This window comes from Hermetia illucens, chromosome 4 (genome assembly GCF_905115235.1).
Source record: "Hermetia illucens chromosome 4, iHerIll2.2.curated.20191125, whole genome shotgun sequence".
NCBI classification, from domain to species: domain Eukaryota; kingdom Metazoa; phylum Arthropoda; class Insecta; order Diptera; family Stratiomyidae; genus Hermetia; species Hermetia illucens.
The window spans coordinates 53,176,969-53,203,811 of record NC_051852.1 but is presented as its reverse complement, the minus strand read 5'-3'; the positions used below and the strand labels follow the sequence as shown (position 1 = coordinate 53,203,811).

The 26,843-nt window shown below is 43.3% G+C and overlaps 3 protein-coding genes across 5 annotated transcripts in view; 2 read left to right on the top strand and 1 right to left on the bottom strand.

Moving 5' to 3' along the window:
* LOC119655906 (flotillin-2) overlaps positions 1–26,843 on the bottom strand; it is a 364,992-nt gene that overhangs the window by 89,003 nt on the left and 249,146 nt on the right. The gene's annotated exons all lie outside the window — the stretch shown is intronic.
* LOC119655908 lies at positions 8,542–23,055 on the top strand. The gene is made up of 2 exons (XM_038062071.1): positions 8,542–9,102; positions 22,560–23,055. The coding sequence occupies exon 2, from the start codon at positions 22,577–22,579 to the stop codon at positions 23,021–23,023; it is 447 nt and encodes a 148-aa protein (XP_037917999.1). The 5' UTR covers positions 8,542–9,102; positions 22,560–22,576; the 3' UTR covers positions 23,024–23,055.
* On the top strand, positions 23,011–25,331 carry LOC119655904 (glucose dehydrogenase [FAD, quinone]-like). Its single transcript, XM_038062061.1, has 2 exons — positions 23,011–23,158; positions 23,213–25,331. Exons 1-2 carry the CDS (start codon positions 23,042–23,044, stop codon positions 24,920–24,922), a joined length of 1,827 nt encoding a protein of 608 aa, XP_037917989.1. The 5' UTR covers positions 23,011–23,041; the 3' UTR covers positions 24,923–25,331.

Sequence of the window (26,843 nt, the reverse complement as noted above, 5' to 3'; positions counted from 1 at the left end):
ACTCAATGGACCAGACTTGTGAATGTATTAGGGAAGCTTATACGTACATATCATAGGAAAAGGGGAAAAGGGAAGCTGGTGATGTGGACGCAACTGGTCTATTTCCGGTATGTAAAAACAGACCCATGCAACCCGGACGGTGTGAACCTGGGAGGGCCCTCAGTCGACGACAACGGAAAGCACTGCGAAAAAAGGCGAACTTTCTTGAGAATGAAAATATGCGCGTTGCTAATCAGCAATGTGTGGCGATATCCAGAGAAATCGGACTTTTCAGTTAGTGGCGGTTTTCATATTAGACTACACTTATAGCTACAAACATAAGAGTTAATCAAATTAACCTGCAGCATGCCAAAAACCTCTTCTTATATACTGGCAGCAAGACTGACAAAATTGGAGGACTGTTCTTATATATTTCTGGTTCAAGGGCCATGGATGCGTTTTAACAAAATTTGTGGTGTTGGATCAGTCAGAGGACTAGGCTATTCTTCGGTTAGAGATCCTTGAGACCGAAAGACTGCGTTCTGATGACAAAATCATTAGACGCAACCATGCAAAGACAATTCTGTCCCCGGGACCTTGTTGCGATCAACTTTCAATACCAGGTTATTGCTAAGAGGAGAAACGTCATAGTTGCCTCTGTTTACATAAGCAATGGTTCTTTGTGTTCTCCGCCGACGCAAAAACTAAGTGACCTGGAAGTGTATGCAGAATCAAGTGACCTTGAATTCTTAATATATAGGTTGTGGTGGGTTCAGCATATTTGTTGGGGCAGTAGCAAATGCAGTCATAGAGGAGAGAACCTGTTTGATTTCATTACTTCAGCTGGTCCGACGACGTGGGGTCAATAAGAAGTAAAGCAATTGACCTAACAATATGCACGCCAAAGTTGTTGGAGGTGATTAGAGACTGGCTAGCGTTAGTCTCACTCTTAGATCACTATTACTTACAACAACAAACGGTCTGTAATGCAAAGATGGAATCCTAGGAAAACGGATTGGATCAAGTTCAGTGAACTCCTTGGCGACAAAGTGGAGCTCCCTAGGCGGCTAAGGACTCCTTTGGCGATAGAAGATCAATTGGAAACTCTAAATTGCACACTTTCAAGTTTGAAGTGGCTTGTCCTATTTTCCGAGGACAAGGCGGTAATTCGGTTCCATGGTAGAACCGAGAACTGCAAAGCCTCAGGAAATCAACCAGACGACTTCTAAATCGTGTTTGCAAAAGCATTATGAATTAACTCTGGTTAAATTTCCGAAACTCACAGCGTGAATATAAGAATCTCGTAAAACGTTCGAAACAACATGCATACTGTGAGGAACTGGAACATGAAAGTGACGTTTCTAGGCTGTGCAGATCCTCCTTAAGGATAAGTCGGCCAAGTTGGACTCTCTTAGGAAATCGGATGGGCATTTCATGAATTCCAGAGTTAAGTCTACACAGACTCTCTTAGAATACATCACCCGAGAGAACAAATCTTAGAAATGGGAGGAAGAAAATTGACAGTTTCTACAACCCCTTTAACAAGAAAGTGTCGCAAGGAGAATTGAGACATTGCATAATCTGGCAAAACATACTCAAGCTTATGCGGATGACGTGGTTGTGCTCATTATTGGTCGAGGTCTCACGCCGTTGATTTGATTGACAGTTGGTGTCTTAGTCATGGCCTTTTAGCTAATCTAAATAAAACCAGAATGGTATTATTTACAAAAAGGAGCAAACTGAATGGGCTTTGCCTTCCAGAGATAAGGGATACAACCCATCAACTCTCCTAAGAAGTGGGAGGGGTTATTCTAGACAAGAAGGTTCTTTAGAACAAACATGAAGAGGCGCAGGTGAAACGAGTTCTCACAGCTTATGGGCTGTGTAGGCGGACCTTTGCCTCAACATGGGCACTTACAGCTCAGATAGTAATAATAATAATAATCGTCGGCACAACAATCCAGATTGGATCAGGGCCTTGAAGTGTGTTAGAGCACTTCATTCAAGACCGTAACGGTACACTACAGAACACTGTAGGAGGTAATGTGGTCAGCATTACGCTCGCCCGAGATTATTACCCTGATTTGACTCAGGTACTCATTCACAGCTGAGTCGACTGGTATCCGACGTCAAATCACGGTACAAATCCCACTGCCGCCAGCGAGATTTGAACCGCGACCTTCCGTACGACAGCCTTGTGCTCTAACCACTCAGCTACCCAGATAGTAATGTGGATAAATGTTACATTAGACCTAGGTTCACTTATGCATCCGTGGTGTGGTGGATTAAGGTGAAACAAAAGAATTGTGCGTCTGAATACCATCGGTGCCATGATCATGACCTTCGGCGCCACTCTGAATGCATGACTCAATTCGAAACCCTTGGAATTCTTTATTCAGAATACTGCAATGAGAGCAACTAGTATAGACCAATTCGATTGGATCTATGGGGAAACAATGGACGAGGGGGGCACAGAGTATTGGAAGAGTTATCGGGAGAATTGCATCCAGTTTTCGCAATGCCTTCCGATCTCTCCCGGTGGATCCGCATATATCTGTTTAGTAAAAGACATGAAGTTATCCTGAAACGAAGAGAAAACTGGGACAAACCAGAAGAATACTTGTGAGGATATACTGGCATCTTCTACACCGATGGCTCAAAAACTGTTTTCTTTTTGTTCTGGAGCAGAAGTCTACATGTCGAATGAAAAATATAATAAAGAAACGAGATCCACGGAGCAGTTTCTATGTGAGCATCCCGCCAATGAACGAATCAGACATCAGATTTTTGGTGCTGATGTGCTACAACTGCAGTGCGTAGCATCACATTCACGAACGGAAATCCTCATCATCATCATTAACGGCGCAACAACCGGTATCCGGTCCAGGCCTGCCTTAATAAGGAACTCCACACATCCCGGTTTTGCGCCGAGGTCCACCAATTCGGTATCCCTGAAAGCTGTCTGGCGTCCTGACCTACGCCATCGCTCCATCTTAGGCAGGGTCTGCCTCGTCTTCATTTTCTACCATAGATATTACCCTTATAAACTTTCCGGGTGGGATCATCCTCATCCATCCGGATTAACTGACCCGTCCACCGTAACCTATTGAGCCGGATTTTATCCACAACCGGACAGTCATGGTATCGCTCATAGATTTCGTCATTGTATAGGCTACGAAATTGTCCATCCTCATGAAGGGGCCAAAAATTCTTCGGAGGGGGGGTCAAGAGTTCGCAATTTTTCTTCCTAAGAACCCAAGTTTCCGAGGAATACATGAGGACTGGCAAGATCATAGTCTTGTACAGTAAGAAACATGTGAGACGTTTCGAGCGGGACAGCTTTTGTAAGCTGAAATACGCTCTGTTGGCTGACAACAACCGTTTGAGGATTTCATCATCGTAGCTGTTATCGGTTGTGATTTTTGACCCTAGATAGGAGAAATTGTCAACGATCTCAAAGTTATATTCTCCTATCCTTATTCTTGTTCGTGTTTGTGTTCGACCAGTACGGTTTGATGTTGTTGGTTGATTCGTCTTCGGTGGTGACGTTGCCAGCATATATTTTGTCTTGCCTTCATTGATGTGCAGCCCAAGATCTCGCACCAATCGCCGCCTGCTCGATCTGGATGAAGGCAGTTTGTACGTCTCGGGTGGTTCTTCCCATGATGTCGATATCGTCAGCATAGGCCAATTGGGTGGACTTAAAGAGGATCGTACCTCTTGCATTTACCTCGGCATCACGGATCACTTTCTCAAGGGCCAGTTTAAAGAGGACGCATGATAGGGCATCCCCTTGTGAGTGACCCTGCTGCTTTTATCTGGCCTCGCACATTAGTCAGGGTCAGACTGGTCAGTTTTATTAATTTCGTCGGGATACCGAATTCTCTCATGGCCGTGTATAGTTTTACCCTGGCTATGGAGAAAGGGTTTGGTAGTAGAGCTGTTGGTGTTGGTTCAGCAGGCATTTCCCAGGTTTTATGCTCCATCGTGGGTACCAATCCACGTTTCGCCCTGGGACCTATACTACCCTTTGACCACCCAACGGAAATCCTGCTTTACATAAACAATGGGATATTTCGTTAGACGGGGGAATCGAGTGCAATGGACCACTAGGGTTTGAATGGTCAGAAACTTTCCTTTTCCCTCACCTTAAACAACAACAACAGTAACGCCCAGAGCACAACGATAAAAGCGGGATGCAAGCTTCTTGGGAAGTCCTGGAGTCAGCTGAAGCGCCTTTCAGTAAATCATTATAAGCGAACTTTACAAAGCACCGGGTAACTCTGCCTGGGCTCTAGTTAAAATTAAAAGTTTTTATTGGAATAAAATTCCATGGGACTTACGACGACAATTAGGAAATATGAGGTAATGTAATACAAGTTGGTAACAGAGTCGAGGAAGAGCAGATTAGTAAAATAATTAATCACAGAGGAAAATGCTCAGAAAAACAGACAATTTTTATTCTTTCCACAAGGAAGAAGCCAACTCAACATTGCACCTTCCTTAATAATAGCAACCACAGCAGGCATAACAGAAAACTACAACTCGGAAAATATCTAGTACCACGCGAAAAGGTAAGTTGCCTAGAAATAGGTAATGTCATCAGACTTTAGTCGGATTGATCGGTACACCATTCGCGATGGGTACTAGCTGGTCAAAGGGTTGTATAGGTCCCAGCATAAAACCTGGGAAATGCCTGCTGAACCAACACCAACAGCTCTACTACCAAATCCTGTCTCCTCCACCTCCACGTGGTGACCGCTGGGAGCTCTTTCTTAACGAAAAGCTGTAGACGGAGAAGGATGAAGGCGAGTCTCCCGCGCCTAAAAACGGGACAAATTGTACCAACTGGTCCTCCAGGTCGGAGGTCGGGTAGGACAGACAGCTCTAGACGGAATACCGATGTTACGAAGCCACAACAGGAGCCTCGAACTGGACGAATTATACAACGACGAACCCGGCAACGACAAAGGAAGAACGATTTGAATATTTTCTTATGGAACGTGCGCTCCCTGTACAGAGATGGAAGTACCAAGCAGCCAGCCGATATCCTGTCCCAATATAGGGCTGATGTAACAGCGATACAGGAGATGCGTTGGACAGGGACCGGTCTCCTGGAGAAGAGCCGCTACACCATATATTATAGTGGTCATCCAGTAAACCATGTGCTCGGAGTAGGTTTCTTAGTCAGCCAAAAATGAAACCTGCTGTTATCGGCTTTGAAAACATAAGCGAACGGCTATGCACTCTGCACTTGCGAGGCAAGTTTAGAAATATAAGCCTCATTAACGTTCACGCCCCTACAGAGGAGACTGCAGAGTCGGAGAAGGATATCTTCTACGAGGCTGTAGAACGAACCCTCGAAGCCTGTCCCAGATATGATATCAAAATCATACTTGGAGACTTTAACAGCCAAGTAGGGAAGGAGCCCGTACTCAGGCGATACGTTGGCTCCCATAGCTTACACGAAAATACAAATGATAACGAACTGCGGATTATTCAATTAGCAGGGTCACACAAAATGGTTGTTGGAAGTACCTGGTTTACGCGGAAAGCAGTCCACAAACATACGTCGGCCTCTCCAGATGGGACCACTTTCAACCAAATTGACCACGTGTTGATCGAACGCCGCCACCTCTTAGCCTTGATGAATGTCAGAACATATGGGGGGCCAATATAGACTCAGATCACTATCTCGTTGGCATGGTGCTTCGAGTTCGAATAACAATACCACCTAGAATCCCCTCTGACAATCAGGTAAGAGTTAGCACTGAAGCCATCTATAACACAGCCCTCCGCGACACCTATAAGAGGGAAATGGATGCCGCAATACCCGCAGTCAATAGAGGACCTGGAGATGAAGCATCAACAAATGATCTTCACAATCACGTGAAGAACGTTTTCATAGAAACGGCTACAAACATTCTTGGCCCCAGCCGCAAAAGGAGTCGGAACGGCTGGTTTGACGATGAATGTAAGCTAGCAACAGAACGGAAGAATGCCGTATACCGAGTAATGTTGCATTCACAAAGAACACGGGCACGCGCAGACTTATCACGAACTCCGTCGAACGGAGAAGCGACTTCACAGACGGGAAAAGGAAGCCTGGGAGAACCAACAAGTCTGTGAACTAGAAAAGTACAGGGAGCAACCACATCAGGCGCGCAAGTTTTACCAACAAGTCAGCCTTATACACCTCGATGTTCATCCTGCCGAAACAAAGAGGTAAATCTGATTTCCGACAGAATGAGGCATATTGGAGCGATGGATTGGGTACTTTGATGAGCTACTGAACAACCATAACCTCGGCGAGTTGGAGGTCCCGCCAACTGAAGACGACGGACAAATACTGCCACCACCAAGTATAGGAGAAACAGCCGAATTGGTTAAATATGGAGGCGACCAGTTACACCAAGTGGTTCATCAACTTGTGCTCAAGGTATGGGACAGCGAATCAATGCCTGACGATTGGCAACGAGGCATTATCTGTCTCATACATAAAAAGGGAGATATCACACAGTGCAGCAATTATAGAGGTATCATGTTGCTGAGTACCATTCTCACGGCGAAATTCTCCGCTATCTTTCTAGGCCGGATAGCCCCATACGCCCAGAACATCATTGGCCCATACCAAAGAGGCTTCACTCCAGGCAAATCAGCAACAGATCAGATTTTCTCTCTGTGGCAAGCAATGGAAAAATTGTTGGAATGTGGACAACAATTGCACCATCTATTCATCGACTTTAAACCCGCCTATGATAGCATAGCCATGGTAAAACTGTACACGGCCATGAGAGAATTCGGTATCCCGACGAAACTAATAAGACTGACTAGGCTGACCCTGACCAATGTGCGAGGCCAGATAAAAGCAGCAGGATCACTTTCAAGACCATTCGACGTCAACAACGGTCTACGACAAGGGGATGCCCTATCATGCGTCCTCTTTAAACTGGCCCTCGAGAAAGTGAACCGTGATGCTGAGGTAAATGCAAGAGGTACGATCCTCTTCAAGTCCACCCAACTACTGGCCTATGCTGTCGATATCGACATCATGGGAAGAATCACCTGAGACGTACAAACTGCCCTCATCCAGATCGAGCAGGCGGCGCGAAATCTTGGGCTGCACATCAATGAAGGCAAGATAAAATGTATGGTGGCAACGTCAGCACCGAAGACGAACCAACCAACAACGTCAAACTACACTGGTCAAACGGAAAGAATAAAGATAGGAGACTACAACTTTGAGACCGTTGATAATTTCTCCTATCTAGGGTCGAGAATCACAACCGATAACAGCTACGATGATGAAATCCTCAAACGGTTGTTGGCAGCCAACAGACCCTATTTGAGCTTACAAACACTGTTCCGCTCGAAACGTCTCACCATAGAGTCAAGCTCTTGCTGTACAAGACTATGATCTTGCCAGTCCTCATGTATCATCATCATGAAGAATTTTTGGCTCCCTACATGAGGATGGACGATTCCGTAGTCTACACAATGACGAAATCTATGAGTGATATCATGATCGTCCGGTTGTGGATAAAATCCGGCTCAATAGGTTACGGTGGGCGGGTCAGTTAATCCGTATGGATGAGGATGATCCCACCCGGAAAGTCTATAAAGGCAATATCTATGGTAGAAAAAGAAGACGAGGCAGACCCTGCCTAAGATGAAGCGATGGCGTGGGTCAGGACGCCAGGCAGCTTTTAGGGATATCGAATTGGTGGACCTCGGCGCAAAACGGGGATGTCTGGAGTTCCTTATTAAGGCAGGGCTAGACCGGATACCGGTTGTTTCGCCGTTGATGATGATGACTAGCTTACCCATTGAGGGGCAGAATAGTTCATCAGGATTCAAGTAAGACAATAGAATCCTGCTAAATCTAATTCGATAACTCAACCTTACTGTTAAGGATGAAGCTTCTTGTTGACTCTAGTGTTTTTTTTTTCAATTTATTTTGTTAAGTTCATTTTCAATTAAATCGAAAATCCTCGCCTCTCTGTTGTAATGCAATTATTTTAAGGTAATCTCATTATTGCATTTATTATGGAATTCGATAAATGTAAATACATGCACCATATGATGTGATGATATACCCATAAACAAAGAAAAGACCCTGTTGTTAGGATTTTCCCAGTTGCAAACCTCTAAATAAATCGAGTTTGGCAACTGCAATTTCAGCTTGTGCAAAATGATTGGAATGTTTCGTCCCAAGTTTACGTAACGTCTTTCTACGCTGCTGGACCGCTCAAATGCGTACTGTCACTACATCTGTTAATTACATCGCCTAATCAGATATTCCAAAAGTCACGCACTCTACGCAAAATATGCAAACTGAGAGTCATCAGGCTTAAACTGTGCCAAGCTCCACATACTCGAAACTTTTCAAAACGTTCATCATAATTGATTATGAATACAATTTCGTACATCGAAGCGATTACGTGCCGCTGATATTACATAAAAATAGTCTCGCGTGAATGAACGCTCGTATCCAGGTTGAAAGAAAGTATCGGCAGATTCATTACCGTCAACACGAACACAGATACGGGCAGTAACGTGGAAGAAAGTAAAGGTGGAAAACGATTGGGCGTCTGAGAGGTGGAATTGCTCTTTTTTCCTCTGGTCGCTAATAGATTTCGACTGCGGATGGATGTAACGTAATCGTAGTTATCCCCGGCCAAGTGCAAAGTGACTGCACAACGACTCCCTACCTCGACTACCTAAATTCCAGCTCGATGGCTTCCATACTGCGTCCCAGCGCCAAGTGCATTTTTCAGACTCCACATCCGCCGGTTTTCCAGCCACCAAGCGTAGTAAACACACAAATCTCGCGAAGAATCGAAGCTCGAAGACGCGCTCGTGGTTCGATTTGTCTATCTTTTGCGCCGTGGACGCTGAGTGAAATTTCACTTTCTACCAGAACTCGCTAAATCCAAGAGATCTTGTGACGCAGAGTTTCCGTGGCGGAACACGAGCATTGCGGATGCACTTTGCACCGGAGCGTGACTAGTGGATTTGAAAAGAACTGAGAGTGCTATGTGAAGTGTGGTTGGTTAAGTGTTGCATCTACCCTTGTTGTTGTGCTGCGTAAAATGGAACCCAACTCAAAATAAAACGGCTCAGGTGAGTCCTTTTCATTTGCTACCATCGTGGTGAAGGGTCCTCAGGTGCCAGCAATGCAAACAGATCTCAGGACTCGAAACAAGCCACGTACAAGCGCGGGACGGGAGAAAAGTTCGAGCAAAAGCGCAACCAATGGGCAGTAGTGCACTAGGCGGATTAGTTTCACCGAGGAAAATCGCCTGCAGCTAGATCGCCGTAACGCCAATTCGTTATAAACAAATCATGATTGTGATTATGATTCATTACTAACACATAAATTAGCGAAAGTCAAATAATACCACGAACGTGTTAGGTTTCATAATATTTACGGCGCTTCTGTGGTGTAATGGGCGCGCTACTGCAAGAAACAGCGATAATGAGCGGATTCATTGTAATATGTGATTGGAATTAATTCGGTAACAAAGCTCTCACTCCAAATCGTTCATCGGACTCGGTTAAATGGCAACCAGTTTGCTTTGACCACGAGCGATTTCCGCGCAGCCCCAAAACGAGGATTGTATTGAAAAAATGGGCTCAGTTTACCAAAAGAGAGTTTGGACTTTTCACTGCCAAAATCACTGAACTTTGAAGCTCCAACTTTTTTAAATTTGATCCTCGCCATATTCCGCCTAGAGAGTCTTTCCTAGTGAGCCGGAGTTTAAAGCATTTATCCAAGTTTGGGATGTTTGACTCAAGGGTCAGCCGTAACATTCGCGGACTGCCAAATTTCATGCCACCCAGTGCAGCAATAGCAGATCCAAGTAGGATTATGTACGTGATCCCGACCAGAGAGTTTCCCACTATATCGGGGGTACACGCACATGTGGGCACGAACACACTTTTTGTGAGCTCATGTCGCAATTAGGGTTGCGATGCCAAGTTCCACTTTCAAATAAACTTTCGCATAGTCCACTTGGCTGTTGAAAAATTGATAAATGAAACGAAATAAGTTAAAGCTTGAGTATTTCATTTTCTTGAAGAAAAAAGGCATAATCAAGCAACGCAGTTGTTTCGGCACGAGCAGCCTGGGGGCATGCTTTCCAGCTTTGAACATGCGCTAATTACATTTGGAGAAACCGCAAGAATCCGAATTGCCTACGGATACAATGGAAATTCTCGTTAAATGTTCCATGATCGACTAAAAATGCCGTGTCGAATCTGAGACCTCTTGGAATGAATACGTCGCAAGATAGATAAAATATGCATTGGTCGTTGGTTGCTGGCCATGGAGTCGATATATGGTTTCTTCCACTGCAAACGATTTCCCTTCCTCGGTTGCAAATTGAAGTATTATGCATTCGATTCCATAAGTCTTGCAGAACAACGTTACCACACGAGCCCCAAAGCGCTGTTTACTGCATTCGATCCGAAAACACAATTTTTAATGAGTAAACTCAATCAACATTCGATTGAGGTTATTGTCCAGGTTCTTCACTTTTTCCTCAACTGCATAGAACAGAGATTTATCGTGGATCCAGAGCAAGAAATATTGTGGCCGCTAAACCACACAATAATTGAAAACAGTTGATGCCGCCTTTTCTGAAGCAGGTTTTTCTCTAATAATTGCGCTGCTGCCTCTTCTTCTCTTGGTAGGGATTGGGGTTTAGGGATCGATTTCATAAGGGGCTAAGATCGTAGTAAGCTCGAGTGTCAGGACGACGCGACGAAAAGAACATCCCGAACGAATTTCGTTAACCAAGAGCAAACTGGTGAATAATGATCGTCCAGGTACAGGTACACATAGTGCAACCTCGCACGCTTTTCCATAACGCTTGTAAATTCAGTTCACAAAACTTGGAAAGAATGTTGGCACTTCTACCGCTGTACACCATTTACAAAAGATATCTCGGATTGGTCGCTGATTCTGTGATCCACAATTGGATGAATCTTGAGTACTAAAAATTACCGAAACCAACCGCGCGTACAAAGAAAGTACTATTCGAATTTTGACGAGTATTTTTCTCTCAATTGATTCAACCTCAGTCTCATACTGGCATCTCTTTAGGATACGTACCCCAGTCCTGGAGGCGCGCACGAGTGGTTTTCATACCGAAAGCGGGCAGGTGCGGTCATCAGTTCGCGAAGGACTTTCGACCAATCAGCCTGACCTCTTTCGTGCTGAAGAAACTAGAGTGCGTCCTGGACATTCACTTAAGGACGATTATGGAAAGAACGCCTTTCTCTAAATCCCAGCATGCCTACCTCAAAGAAAATCCACTGAAACCGACCTCCACGAGGTAATTGGCACGGTTGAGCGGTCGTTGCAGTACAAGCAGTATACCCTAGCTGCCTTCTTGGATATAGAGGGAGCTTTTAACAACGTTAGTACCAACGCCATCAAAGAAGCCTTGATCGGTATGGAGGGTTATCTCACGCATTGGATTATATCCATGCTAAGTACCAGGATAATCCAGTCGGATCTGGTAGGCAACCAGACCAGAAGAACAGAGGCATGCTCCAGGGTGGCGCCATCTCACCGGTGCTATGGTTAATAGTAATGGACAAAATTGCTGCTCTGGTTAATAGTAATGGACAAAATTTTCCGTACATTGGACAACAGCGGGGTGAACGTGATGGCGAATGCCGATGACTTGGGATATTAGTATCAATGATGTTTCTGTCCACTATGAGCAATATTATGGAAGGAGCGTTGCGAAAGGACTCAGCATAAACCCAATCAAAACGCAACTGATGCTATTCACCACCAAGACAAGGATACCTGAATTCCATCTACCACGGCTGAATGCACAAAGATTGGTTCTTTCCTTTAATGTAAAGTATCTGAGGGTAATCCTGGATCCAAAGCTAAATTGGAGATTGAACATAGAACTGATGATTAAGAAGGCCTGTGTAGCCTTCTATGCCTGCAAGAGAACCTTTGCAAAGAAACGCTGTAGTGCGTCCGATCCTAACGTAGGGCTCTATTGTATGGTGCCAGGCTTTGAAGAAAAGATACAATAGGATGAAGCTTAATAGCATTCAAAAAACCGCGTGTGCAGGTGCTACTTGGGCTCTGCAGTCCTGCCCGGCAAATGCTCTCAATGCTGCATCTCGTCCCCCTAGACCTCCACATTAAATATGTTGCAATGCGCAGTGCCATCAGACTATGGGAGTCCTACGCCACATCCTAGATGAAGTACCTCGGGATATCTGGGCATTTCCCACGGAATGTGCCACATGCAAGATGAACTTCACGAGAAACTTTGCTGAGGACTTTCCAACCAGAGCAAAGTGGAAGACCGGCGGCGTGTTGCAAGGTATTCTTTACGGACGGATAAAAGATCGCCTGTGGAGTCGTCCAGGGGGTTTTCTCGAATACACACAGTGTAACCAAGTCGTATGGTCTCCCAGGTTTCACTAGTGTATTCCAGGCGGAAGTACTGGCGATATTGGAAGTCTGTCGATGGCTGGAGCGATGTTCGAGCCCCAAGCGTAACATAGCCATTCTGACCGACAGCCAAGCGGCCATCCAGGCCTTGTACTCAGCGGCGACATCTTCCAGGCTGGCGGGGCAGTGCAGAGATGCGCTGAACCGTCTGGGCGGCACGCTCAAGGGCACTCTCGTCTGGGTTCCCGGACATAGGAACATAGAGGGGAATGAGCGAGGCTCTGCTCTTGGCGGTCCTTCGGCGCATACAATCGGTGTTCCGCTGGCGGCTGTCGGGGGCCGAGTCTACTCGCACTACCTAGCAGTCGCGGGCCTAAGATGGCGAAGGCTTACGAGCTGTGCCAAGTCAAGGAAAATTTGGCCCACTTATAACATAGCCCGATCACGCGGCAAATGCATTCAAGATTACGGCGGTCTGCATGGGGAACTGGCCCATAGGGGGCCATGCTGCTAGGCTCGACATACCTTACAATTCGCATTGCCGAAGCTGTGGAGAAGGAACAGAAACCCTCATGCACTTTCTCTGCGATTGCCCAGCACTAGTTAGTGTCAGGCTGCGGACACTGGGTAAACCTGGGACCTCAAAGAGATTTCTAGCTGCAGGGTGGGAGAGCTGCTTTCCATCGTGAATGCTACGGACTGGCTCTGAAGATCCGAGCCGGCTGGACTCTGCCTCCCTGCTCCCATAGCAACAGTCAGTCGTATCCGGATCGTTAAGGGTTGAGGAGAGCTAGCGCTCTTAATGTTACGAGTGATATTGAGTTGGTGCCACCGTTGACAAAAGCAACGCACGTAGATATACAAAATTATATGTTGCCTTCGATGTTCTGCCCATTAGAGCAAATCGACAATACAGTGAACGGTCGGACTAAGAACCTTGGTAGTTAGTAGTGATTTGGTGTTTATCTTCAGTCCAGCCTAGATTAAGAGCAAGCACATGTAATCGGCGTAGTTGGTATTTAGAGAAGATATTATCAATTTAACTCAATGTTGAACTCCTCCATGTCTTTAGGACAAGGCAACATGGAAAATGTCACCGACAACGAGAAAGAAGGATATCACGGGCAGAATGCATCCCTGTCAGATTTCACTTTGTTGTTTAAATTCATCCGAAATTTTACCTTGATGAGTCACGTAACATTTTTCGATATTTTGTATTATGAAGTCAGAAGCCCCGTAGGTTTCAGTGAGACGCGCATATTTCCGTCCAAATCGGTGGCACCGCGATCCGGGTAAGGTTTTTCTATCTGGTCGACTGAAGCTACTTAACTAATTAGACCGGTGAACCATCCCTTATTGAAGACAGCCCGAGATTTAAAATCGGATAAGATTCTAACTACTACAACCAAAAGGAAATAAACGTCTTGAGTGTTAAATGAGAATACATGCCTGTAAGCATAGTCCCACAATTCAGTGAGTGTAGGCTTAGTATCTAGTACCTTTGTCGCACAGCCAAGCACAGTCTTTGAGTTGTTGGGGACAACGGGACACATAACCACACAATATGGACACTACTATGGACACACTATGGCTGCTGCAAGAGAAATAACCGCAAATAACCGCACTGAAAGTACATCCACCGGTAATTCATATGAATCATATGTTCTCAGAGGGCCATCCGGTTCCCATTATACAAGATAATCTCCGGTCGGACTTTATGGTGAAAGTCGTTTTCCTTCCAGACTCAGGTCTATTCCTTAAAGTAAATTGAGGCGGCCTTCCCCAACGACTCAACTGGGATCAGCTCACCGGGGAGAACTGCAATCAAGCTTTTCCATCAGAAACGTATCGCTCTGCGTATGATGCAACTACCACAAAATACGTTGAGCTGGTGGCTGTCTACCGCGATCACCAGGGTCATTCGTCCATATAATTGACGACGCAGAAGCCACGAGAAACTCCTTCCGTTTTTAGAAGCAACGTGTGCATATGAATTAGCGCATCGTAGCGTTAGTAATGGCTTGCATCAAAGATTTCGTCAATTATGTACATAAACGCCCATGTCATCTAGATTGCGGATATTAGAGCAGACCGGATAGACATAAAAGGCGTAATCCATCCCGTAAGACTTTGGTCCAAAAGCCTTTCAACCGCAAGCATTCCCAATCCCTCCATCTGAATACTTCTCACGATATCATTTTGCAACAAAAGTATGCCTCTCCTGGTTCTGTAGGTCTTAGTATACCGGACTACGTGCATATTAAGAGGAGAAATAGCCGACAGTACTTGTGACACAAAGGAAAACCTGTTAACAAGGCGACATGTTAACAGGAATAAAATCGATTGCGGTCCTGTACGGTCATCGCACATTAACTTAATAAAGAAAAATAAAAGAACAGAAATACAGGTAAATTATTTTTGCTAGCTAACGCAGAATTTGCAGAAGATAAGATATTCTCCACCATCTTGCTAGGTCAGATGCCCCCATAAGGTTAGTATGTCATCACTCCAGGCAAATCAGCGGCTCAGATTTTCTCTATGCGACAACCGATGAAAAAACTGTAGAAATATGGCCATCAATTAAATCATCTTTTCATCGACTTCAAGACCGCCTATGATAGCATAGCCAGGGTAAAACTGTACACCGCCATGAGAGAATTCGGCGACTAAACTAATTAAATTGATAGGATTAACAAGGCTACATAGAAGCAGCAAGATCACTCTCTAGAGCATTCACAATCAACAACTGTCTAAGACAAGGGGGCGCCCTTTTATGCAGCCTTTTTAACGTGAACCTGGAAAAAGTGATTCACGATGCCGATGTAAATACAAAAGGCATCATCCTTTTCAAGTCTAGCCAACTACTGGCCAATACTAACGATACTGATATTATGACAAGAACAACCCGGGATGTACACCCAGATTAGAATAGGCAGAGCTTGGGCTGCACGCAACGTCAGCACCAAAACTAAAAGAAGTAACAGCATCAAATGATAAAGATAAAGACAGGAAGATACAATTTTGGAACCATCGAAAACCTCCCAAATTAAGGGTTGAAAATCACAACCGATAACAGCTATGACGGCGAAATCCGGTCGAAACGTCTCGCCATAAGGTCAAAGCTCTTACTGTACAAGACAATGATCTTGCCATTACTTATGTATTCCTCAGAAACATAGATTCTTACCAAAAATATCCGACCTCTTAGTCGCGTTCAAATTGTTGGCCTCCTACAGGAGATGGATGACATTTCTATAGTATGGATGAAAATGATCCAGCCCGAAAAGTCTTCCAGGGCAATATCTATCCAAAAGAAAAATTTTCCCAAGGAATAATATAGTATATGTTTTTCGGTCATTCAAGCTATAGAGACTCTCCCCTTCTGCTTCAACTAGGTCCGATACCATCTGTTAATGCACTCCTAAGGATGTCAGGACGTTGTGTTTCGATTGGGATGGTAAAATTTCTCAGCGCTTATATACATTCAATATTGAACATACAATGTTTAAGTGCAAACTTTGCCATAAAATCAGTGGGGACTTTCAAACAATCGTTTTCCGTCACGTATTTTGACCATAATGATAGGTCTCCCTTCCTTATTCCATGGAAAACAAAAACAATCCTAGATCTTCTAATCTACTCTGCTAGAAATGTTAAATTTGAAAGTGTAGCTTCACCAAGAAAACTGTATAAAGAAGGCAGCACTTCTGTGTATTTGAATCCATAAATCGAAGCAAGCAGTTACTAGCAACCAATAGGAAATTGGTAAAGTGACATTGCGATATCACTCGGATCGATGTGCAGCACGCAACTGCGATCTTAACTAAAAACTCCGCCCGCCGAACGTCATCTTGTTTGCCCTGTAAATTTTCAAGGCTTGCCTGGACAGTTTTACCTCCTGTGTATAATTTCAGCTCCTTCAAAGGAACTGTTCTGAATTCTCATTCACAAAAGAGTTTCAACAGTAAAATTCCGAATTTACTGCTCCCATATAAAAATTTGCTAAATGAAAACTAGCAAAGATCATTAGGCTAGTTTACAAGAAAATGTATCTTCAAAAAAGTAAAAATTACAAGCATGATTTGTAATGGCGCAACTAAAGAAGAAATGCAACCTGTAAGGTCTTTATTCATTGCTAATAGATAGGTCTGTGTCCGGATAGGTGAGTGGTTAGAGCACAAGGCTACCGTATGGAAGGTCGCAGCTCAAACCTCACTGGTGGTAGTGAGATTTGTATCGTGATTTAACGCCGGATACCAGTCGACTCAAGTGTGAATGAGTACTTGAGTCAAATCAGGGTAATAATCTCGGGCGAGCGCAATGCTGACCTAAAGAGTACTATAATCCTGTAGTGTACCGTCGCGGTCTTGAATGAAGTACTCTAACACACTTCAAAGCCCTGATCCAATTGGATTGTTGTACCAATGATTATTAATAGATAGGCCTATGGGCACTAATCACCGCCCTTTTGTATTCTCTACCAAACTGAAGATTGCCTCTAAAATAAGGGCTCCTCCAATTTTTTTATGCACAGGTCAGTCTATAATATTTATTCTGGACCCTAATAAAGATTTCTGCAACAATAATGAGTAGCAGACAAATTTCTCTAAGGGCTTATATGGATGTGTTGAAATGTTGATACTCCTGACAGCATATGTTTGTCACTCTGCGCTTATAGGTACATATTTATAACCAGTAACAAGCACCTCTTGAACACGTCTGACTGTGAACTAACTTCAATTAACTTGAAGCCTAACTGCGTTACACAATGCGAATTCCATCCGGCTTCACTAGATAGTTTCTATTCAAAAATGGCTCTATGATCCTTAACGCCACAGCATGACAAATCCGTGACCAGACGAAATTGTGATAACTGGAAGATAAGATAACAAAAATAAGCTAGATTGCATCTTGAGACTTTACTTAGGAATACACTGAACCTTTGATACCAAAAACACTCCAGAGTTCAGAAAAAAAGTACCGAAAATTACCAATTAAAACCCTGCGAATGCTTTGCAGAGCCATGCCTTCATGGGGTAGATAAGGACCTGATAATCGATCTCTACTCCAATCTTAGTTGCTCGGATGGACGTTATTATTACGCATTCAGTCCCGTTCCCTCAAAAACTTTTTTTTATTGCTCCGACCATTTAATCGAATTCTACTTCGGCAGCTGCTGTTGAAAGGGTCTAATTATAATGTCTCAAAGAAGCTTCCATTTCATTCACTGAATTTCAGGACCAATGACATGCAGTGATTGACACTGATGATGTTTTTTATTCAATCCTTTCTGGGTTTAATTTTAAAACCAACCTCGCCTCTGCTAATATTCTAAACACGTTTCGATAATAGAGTAATCGTGATGTATGTTGTTTTGTAAATACTTATTTCCTAAGGTGGACAGCAGTCAGCCCTTTTGGAGTAGATAAAGAAATTCGTGATCCGATAATTAACACACCTGAAAAGAAGAAAAAGATTGTTAATAGAGAAAGGTTATTATTATTATACTTTATTAAATAAATATCAAAAACAAGCCCAAATTTTGAAATGTATTTCTTTATTCCAAAGCAAGACATACCCTGTAAGTTAGGGTTCAAACATTCACTTAAAAGTCTTCCTTGGTTGTCAAAAAGGGATAGAAATTTCAGGGCTAGCAACCTGCGAATTTTCAAACTTTACTGTTACCGAAACGTTAACAACGTCTCGGATAGAAACTGGCTTCACGGTTACGACCTTTGGCTATAAAAAACGGACCACGATTGCTTCCTGGAATGTGCGCATGTTCCTCCACCACGGTATCGAGACCAGAATACCCATTTTCTCAAATTCAAACGAGAATTTCAGCGAAGTAAATTCGGAGCCACTTTCCTCCAGGATCTTGGCTGCAAGATTTCGGTCCAAAATAATAAATACCAATTGTACAGTGCAATGTAAAAAAGAAAATTTCCGAGATACTGGAAAGGATGCTTTGTATTAGCAATTATACGCAATTCAGGAGAGGCTTTGTAAAGACACGATGACATCTGAATATCAAGGTAGCTCTGAACACCTGCTCGGACACGTGGATTTCTGAAGGTTCCCCGCCTCGCTATTGGTAGCACATTGTTCGAGCTCAGAGCTAGCTGACCGACACCGCACGAACCATCGGATTGACCACACTGCGATCAGCAGTAAATTTAGGAATTGTCTTCCGGATAAACATAACCAGAGGGGCGTTAATGTCGGTCTCGGGAAAGGTCACCATTTAATGGTCACTTGCCTTCGCTTGCGTGTTGTGCCCGACACTTCTCGCAATATTGGAGATGTACGACCCACCAAGGTCAACACTGAAAGAACTATGTTTTTAATCGGAAGGATGCTCCTATCACTGGCTGACTGCGGAATCGTGGAGCCATAGTGTGCAAAATTCCGGAAGGTTCGACGTAATGTTCAATGTATATATGGTCGCCAGTTACCCTTTCGTGGAGCATAACGCGTCAACCTATGTTCCACCGCTCGCAGTTATCCGAAATACGCTTCAACTCCTCCATGACTTCCCGAGAAGTTCACACTTCTTCTCTACTGTTCTGCACCAACTGCCTTTCGGGCGACTTACCTATCAGCCATCTCGAGGGAGTGGATTCCTTTGCATGGCGTAGCCCACAGTGCAATTGTCGCACCTCGTTAATATGTAACCCATTCACTGCCACTTACGACCATAACGTGTACAAGTGCCAGCCCTGTCCGCCGACCAAGTGCTTCATTTGTGATAGTATCAGGGCAGTATTCTTCAATGATACGACGCAGGAAGGTGTTCACAGAAAGAACACTAGCACAGGACAGTCTCAACTTGATCTTGGTGGTCAGGTAACTTTATTTCCAACACGGCAGCGAAAGCGGATCTAACCACCGTCGGCGGAAACCACGCTTCCTACGTAGACAAATTGATCGACGCCTTTGATGTTCTCCCCATTCATGTGGATAAGGAGAATGGGATGACACATCAGACTAAGAACCTTGGTTTTGTTGGTGTTTATATTCAGTTCAACTATACTTGCCTCAGTTAAGTTGAAATTTATGTCCATGTTTCTTTTTACAGTTAATATATAAATTAAGAAAAGAACTAGGCTTTTTATCCCTTATTCTGTAAATTGTTTCGGGGACCACGTGCCTCCTTCATCAGTGATAATAATTCTAATAACAATCTTCTAACAGCATCCTAATAATTTCAGAGTTTCAGAGTTATTTGTCCAAGGTCCAGGACTCGATGAGAGAGCAAACAGATATCATTAGCGTAGTCAAGGTGTTGGAGGAAAGATCTCATTGTCCGTTCAACTCCTCCACGTCCTCCAGGCAAGGCACTAAGAGGAACGTCACTGATGACACTAAGAAATACTATCGATGACAACATACAACTCCGCTTTGAACATTAAATTTTTCAGATATTTTGGCTAGGTGCACATTTGACATTTTTTGCCACCATAAGTCGCTCTGATAATAGCTACTAGTTTTTCCGGAGGGTCCTTGTTGCGTAGAGTACGCCAGATACGCTCCCTGTTCACGCTAGCGAAAGCTTTCTCGAAATCGATGAAGAGTAGGTAAAGCAAAGATCTAAACAACGCGCAATGTACCAAAATGTTCCGTAGGATGTTGATGCAGTGACGCATTAACAGCGCTAGATCCGCCTTCGATGATTTCGTTAAAATCACGAATTTTAGTTATCTCAACCCAACTCAACTATTTGATGCCAATCTTTTTTCTTTGTTGCTATATGAGAATAGCACATGGAAAGGGACTGTAACTCAAAAGCTCTAAGCCTTCGTCAACACTTGCCTGTGATGTGTCACCGGGCACTCTGGCCCCATACAATTTCGAATGAAGAACTTCGTCGATGCACAGGACACAGTTACCCGGGGATTTGTTGTTCAGAAGGCTGAAGTGGCAGTAGATTAGTCATACATTAAGGAAAGGCGATAATTCCATCACTGGCTACGGTATGCAGTTAAATCTACTATCCCAAGGTAGCCGACGAGTGGGTTGCCCCCATTAATGCCCCCATGAATGGCAACCAAATCAAAATAACACAAAAACCAACATTAATTATTTTAAATAATTTCATAATTTTTAAACCAGTTTTTCCCAACCAAAAAACCGAGAGGTTTACGACGATTTGATGGTCGAGCTGGTGGTAACCTCTCGAACTTTTGGACTAGGTGCAAATCCCAGTCTGTGATTTCTTGGAGATGAAATAACATATTTATTTATTCTTTTATTTGAAAGATAAAGAATGAAATCAAAATAAAAAATTTGGTTCACTGTCCATCTTTCTGTCTGTCTGTCACTCCTACTTATGTGAAATTTGATAGAAAGTTGAGACCTGTGAATCTCAATGCATGCAGTGAGTAACAAAGTTCCATGTTGACTTTAAGGGGGTCCAGATATATACAAAAAGGGGGGTGCCAAATTGTTTTTCACCGGATATAGTCATGATGAATGGAAGTCTCGATTAGTACTTTCCGAAACCGATATTAGTTTTGACATTGGTTGCAAAGGGAAGGAGTGCGAGTATCCAAAAAGAGTTAGTTATTTCAAGGACTCGTTCTCAGAGACTACTCGACCCAAATATCTGAAAAGAAATATGGTGGTCCATGCACACAGTTTAAATAAAGCTACTACATAAGCATATTTATTATAAGTATATTTTTAGGTAATTGGCTGTGGGAATCTTTTCTGCAAATAAACGAGGTTTGATTTTCATAAAAGCTACATCACATTTTTAACATTTTATAAAAAGGATATATCCCAACCAGGGTAGGCTCCCGTAATTCCAGCTCTTTCAGCTATACTCTTTCATGTCTATTCGGACAGCTTCTTTTTTACCTTTATAATTGCACAGGCAACTGCAAGTCAGTTCGCCTAGAATATGCTCTCCGGGATCTTCTTCGTCTTTAGCGCCTCGTTCAAGTTTCTTGTTTGACTCTTGAATCTCGGACAGTGAAAAACTACAGGGCATGGACTTTCTTATTATCGTTAACGTATCCAAGATAGTTCGGGGAATTATCCAATCGAAAGCGGTGCGAATGCTGTGCCTAGCCACCATCCAAGGAACTGAGTAATGTGGTAGTTGGATTTGTCAAGTTTGTTCCTTTGTATGAGCATTCCATTGCAAAATCCTCTTCGGAAGGTAGGTGGACCAAACTCGCCGAGTATCCTAAAACACCTATTTAAATCGATGCGCCTTTTTACTTCAATCAGTGGATTAAATGCGTTTTGACATCCAATGCTTCCATGGCACTGCACACGCCAGAATTTACCACGTCTCTTGCCATATTTAGCTTAGTAGACTTGTAACGAGGCCTATACTGGCGCTTCGATAGGCCATTGCCATTTTGGACAATGGTAATCTGTCGTAGTCTCCTCATCATCCCCACATTTTATTCAAAAAGCAACATGCTGTTGGGACGCTGGGCGGTTTATCAGATTTGGGAAGGAATATCAGCTTTTGTCCTTTCTATCGAACAGGGGAGAGTGTTTCCCTTAGACACACCGCGAAGATGTTGACAAATAGGCCGAGCCTACTCTTCACTGTCAACTTTGTTCTTTTCCTGGAAGCGCTATTCAAACTTGGGGTTTTACGGTCGTGGATCCAAATATTTTTCGCAGTTTTTCTTTGGTAATTGAAGGTGTCGTACACGTATACGGTCTTCTTTAAAAGCTTCTGCCGTCCCCAAAAAACAAACTGCAACACTTTTTTCGAGTTCGGTTTCTCCATGAATAATGCCTGGTGGTCAATGTGAGTACAGTGTCCACGTCTATTTATCAGCGAGTAGGAATTGCAGGGGACCCATACAGACTTACTCGGCGTATTACGGTAAGTTTGTTGGCGCCTTTGAATTGTGATGATAAAAGTAATGGTTTCTACGCTCTCCGACATGTTTTGCATTGAATTCTTCAAACTGTGACTTTGAGATACCAAGAGAACATTATTGAATGGGGGATGTATACAATATTTTGCTGAGTAAAGAAAGCAAATGAAGTTTATGGATGCAAAACGCATGCTTAAACTCAAATTAAGGTAAAAATCGATCTACTCTTCGATGAACTTATATATTTTTTTCAATTTAAAATTAAAGAAATTAATTTACTAATTAAATTTATCTCTTCATTTTAGGATTAGTTGCTAATAAAATGGGACAAGAGAAATCTCTACCGGATTGTTGCAACTATAAACGAGAACACAAAGATTCCACCAAATCCAACAGCAGAAAAACATTTTCCCATAGCAAATACGCAAATCGAACATTTCCACCACTACCAGCTCCGCATCACAGTTCGAATACACAATACAGTAACTCAGAGATAAGAGACCTTAATTGTTTGGCAGCTTCCAAATCTTATTCTTTGAAGCACAACTCGACATCTTCTACCATATCTTCACTTTCAAAACAAAGCAAGGACACCCAGAAAGACTATTTGGAACATCATTTGTACATAAAATCTTACCTGGACATTCTGGACGAGGACAACAAAGCCAAAAAGAAGTTCAAACCAGCTCGTCCTGGAATACGCAACTATACACCCAAGATTCTATCGAATCAACAGAAGAGTCGGGAACAGAATGAGATCTGGATTTAATTGAATGCAGATTTCAGGATGGCTCTTATGGTATTCACATCAATTTTAGGAATAATTCCACTTTTGGCAATTGGACTCAACTTTTATAGATATCAAAATAGCGACCCAGAGTCACAAATTCAAGAAGCGCAACAGGTGAATGATTTTTGTAAACTCTTTAGTTCGAAGCTAATTTCAGTCTTCTTTCAGCTACGGCGGCAATATGACTTTATAGTAATTGGCGGGGGATCAGCCGGAGCCGTGGTTGCTTCACGACTTTCAGAAGTAAAAAATTGGACTGTGTTACTGCTCGAGGCGGGTGGTGATGAGACTGAAATATCTGACATCCCTGCATTGACAGGCTACCTCCAGCTGACCGATATGGATTGGCAATACAAAACCGAGCCTCCTGACAATCGAGGCTATTGTCAAGCAATGGTTGGAAATAGATGTAATTGGCCTCGGGGGAAAGTTCTCGGCGGGTCCAGTGTTCTCAATGCAATGGTATATGTTAGAGGTAACAAACGTGACTACGACGAATGGGAAGCTCAGGGGAATCCGGGGTGGGGATATAAAGATATTTTGAAATATTTCCTCAAATCTGAGGACATTCGGAATCCTTATTTAGCGCGAACTCCCTATCATGACACCGGTGGATATTTGACTGTACAGGAGTCTCCATGGCGGTCCCCACTTTCCCTTGCATTTCTCAAAGCCGGAATGGAAATGGGTTACGAACATCGCGATATAAATGGCGAAAAACAATCAGGCTTTATGTTGACGCAGTCCACCATCCGTCGAGGTTCACGTTGCAGCACAGCTAAAGCCTTCTTACGTCCCATTCGTCGACGCAAAAATATCGATATTGTCCTCAAAGCCCAGGCCACTAAAATCCTCATAAGCAGAGACAAGAGAGCGTTCGGTGTGAAGTTCATCAAAAACAACGTGGAGCAGACAGCGTACGCCAAGCGGGAGGTTATTTCTTCAGCAGGATCCCTGAATTCAGCACAGTTGCTTCTGTTGTCTGGAATTGGGCCAAAAGACCACTTAGCGGAAATGAAGATTCCAGTCGTATCTGACTTGCCGGTCGGAAACAATCTTCAAGATCATATAGGCCTTGGTGGCTTAACATTCATCATCGACGAGCCTATATCATTTCTAAAGAAACGATTCCAGACAGTCGCTGTAGGAATGGAGTATATACTGAACGAAAGAGGACCTATGACTTTTACCGGCGTTGAAGGCGTTGCATTTGTTAATACAAAATACCAGGATCCGGCTGTCGATTGGCCCGACATTCAGTATCACTTCGCCCCGGGATCTGTGAATTCTGATGGAGATCATATTCGGAAAATTACAAATTTGCGTGAAGGGGTCTACAATACCGTCTACAAGCCAATTGTTAACTCGGAGACGTGGACTCTTCTGCCGCTCTTGCTCCGTCCAAAAAGTTCAGGTTGGGTGCGTTTACGTAGCCGTAATCCATTGCAGCCTCCGAAAATTGAACCCAACTACTTCTCGCATCCAGACGATATGAAAATTCTGGTTGAAGGAATCAAGATTGCCGTAAATATGTCGTCGACGGCAGCATTTCAAAAGTTCCGATCCAGACCTCACAGTATTCCCTATCCCGCGTGTCGACACTTGAAGTTCTTGTCGGATGAATACTGGGCATGTGCCGTTCGACAGTTTACCTTCACCATATACCATCCTACTGGTACTTGCAAGATGGGTCCTAGTTGGGACGCGACAGCTGTGGTTGACCCCAGACTGCGCGTGTATGGAATTTCAGGACTTAGGGTTGTTGATGCCGGCATTATGCCGACTATTGTCAACGGTAATCCAAATGCTCCTGTGATTATGATTGCTGAAAAGGCTTCGGACATGATAAAGGAGGATTGGAATGCGATACGAAGATGAGGATAGGCAAGCAGAATTGATTGGGAATCTAGTACCCTTCGTCGTCAATTCTGCTACCGGGACCAGTGGAGGAATGACTAAATTTAACCCCTTTTTTCTTTTAGAATGTATTTATTGCTGAATACCTCTGTAAGGATGAAACAATTTGACTTTGGTGCCAGAATAGAAAGAAAATTGAAAACATGTCCACCAGAAGACAACGAACCTCTGCATTGTACAATACTCAATTTGAATCGCTTTATTTCGCGTCATTATGTTATAATAATATGCTCTGTGAAGGTTTTCAGTATTTCGATTTGACTTTCGTGTTTGTGGTTAGATAATAGATGAAAATTGTTGACTAATTATGTTATTATGTTCTATCAAATTGTTATTATTTATTGCGTTATGATATGTGTATTTTTTAAAAGAAAATAAACTGTTGATCTTGGAAATGTCTCTTGTTCGGCTATATAAGTTTTTATTGCATATAATTGGTCATATTTGGAATCATATACTACTTAAGTATTTTATATTATACTTAAGATTGCATTTATTGCTGGTGTATCCACTTCGAAGTTTTCTTCTACTAGAGTCAATGTTCGCGTGATAACACTAACAAGCAACACAATGAAAACAAATTTATTTTCAGTGAAATTTTATCACTGACCACAACAGTAGAAATAATAAAAGACATCCAAATAATTCTACCGCAAACAAATTCTCATTGGCATTGGAAAGCTAGATCCATCAATCATTCAGCCTTTGTATTAAAGCGTCTAACTAAAGAATATAGTAGGGTATATTTCGTTAATCGATCAAATAGCGTATCAGCGACACTCGGCTCAGTTAAAGAAGGTGACCCCAGACTGCATTAACCAAGAGTCCGTCAAAAAAACGCCAGCTGCATCTTAGACAAACACCGATTACGTCTTAGCAGTTCGTGGTATATTATGTTAGTCATCCAGTCATGACAGGTCTGGTAGTTGCACCGGTACTGAGAAGAGTTCATACAACCAGTTGCATTCCTTTCACTACTAAAAAGCTGATGAAATTACATGATTCCTCCTCCTAATTTTTGTATATCTTTTGGTCGCATGGACCTAGGAACTAGGGTCAACCGAGCATGAATAACAAAATGCTTAACTGGAACCGAATTGTGCCTAATTTCAGAATTTATGACGATTGATCAAAACAAGACCAAACAGCACCCCCAAAATCCGGCAAGGTACCTCATCATAAATGGGTACGCCTCCAACTTGCTCGACTTCACCAAGGAAGTGTATACCATTTACACTGACTTTGCTAAGGCCTTCGACACTGTAAATCACAAGATACTTCTAGCCAAACTCTCGTCTTTAAGCGTTCCAATACCATTTGTTTTATTCCTTGCCTCTTACCTTTCCAACCGATCGTGACGCGTCATTTTTGATAGCTGCATATCCCGCTCCTTCTCCCCCTTCTCTAGCGTTCAGGGACTATATTTCGCTTCCATCCAAACTAGACACTTTGGTTCATTGGTGCTCTGCTAATGTTTTAACGCTAAGCGTCAGAAAGTGTCACTCTATGTGCTACTCGCTTAAATCTTCACCCACTTCCTTCTCCTACTCTCTTAACAGACATCACTTATCGTACCTAAATTCCACTCAAGACCTCGCATTCACTTTCAACAATAAGCTCCACTTGGACACTCATTGCCTCGAAGTCCCTAATCGAGCAGCAAAACTATCAGGCTTTATACTTCGCTCCCCTTCTAATTTTGCCTCCATCCACAACCCTCCTTAGATCTCTTCAATTCCCTCGTGAGGAATATGAGGAATGGTCACCTTTTCGTATTATAATACACGTAACGCAGACCTTTTCAGTGTGCTCTTCGCAGAGCTCGTAGTCTACTTCCATTCCTCGATTCCTAGCCTTTGTCGAAGTTACAACGCACAGCAGC

Coding starts and splice junctions, on each gene's coding strand:
- LOC119655904 (XM_038062061.1), top strand. CDS start 23,042: ATGGCTCTTATGGTATTCACATCAATTTTAGGAATAATTCCACTTTTG. Junction 23,159..23,212: donor AAATTCAAGAAGCGCAACAG/GTGAATGATTTT, acceptor GTCTTCTTTCAG/CTACGGCGGCAATATGACTT.
- LOC119655908 (XM_038062071.1), top strand. CDS start 22,577: ATGGGACAAGAGAAATCTCTACCGGATTGTTGCAACTATAAACGAGAA.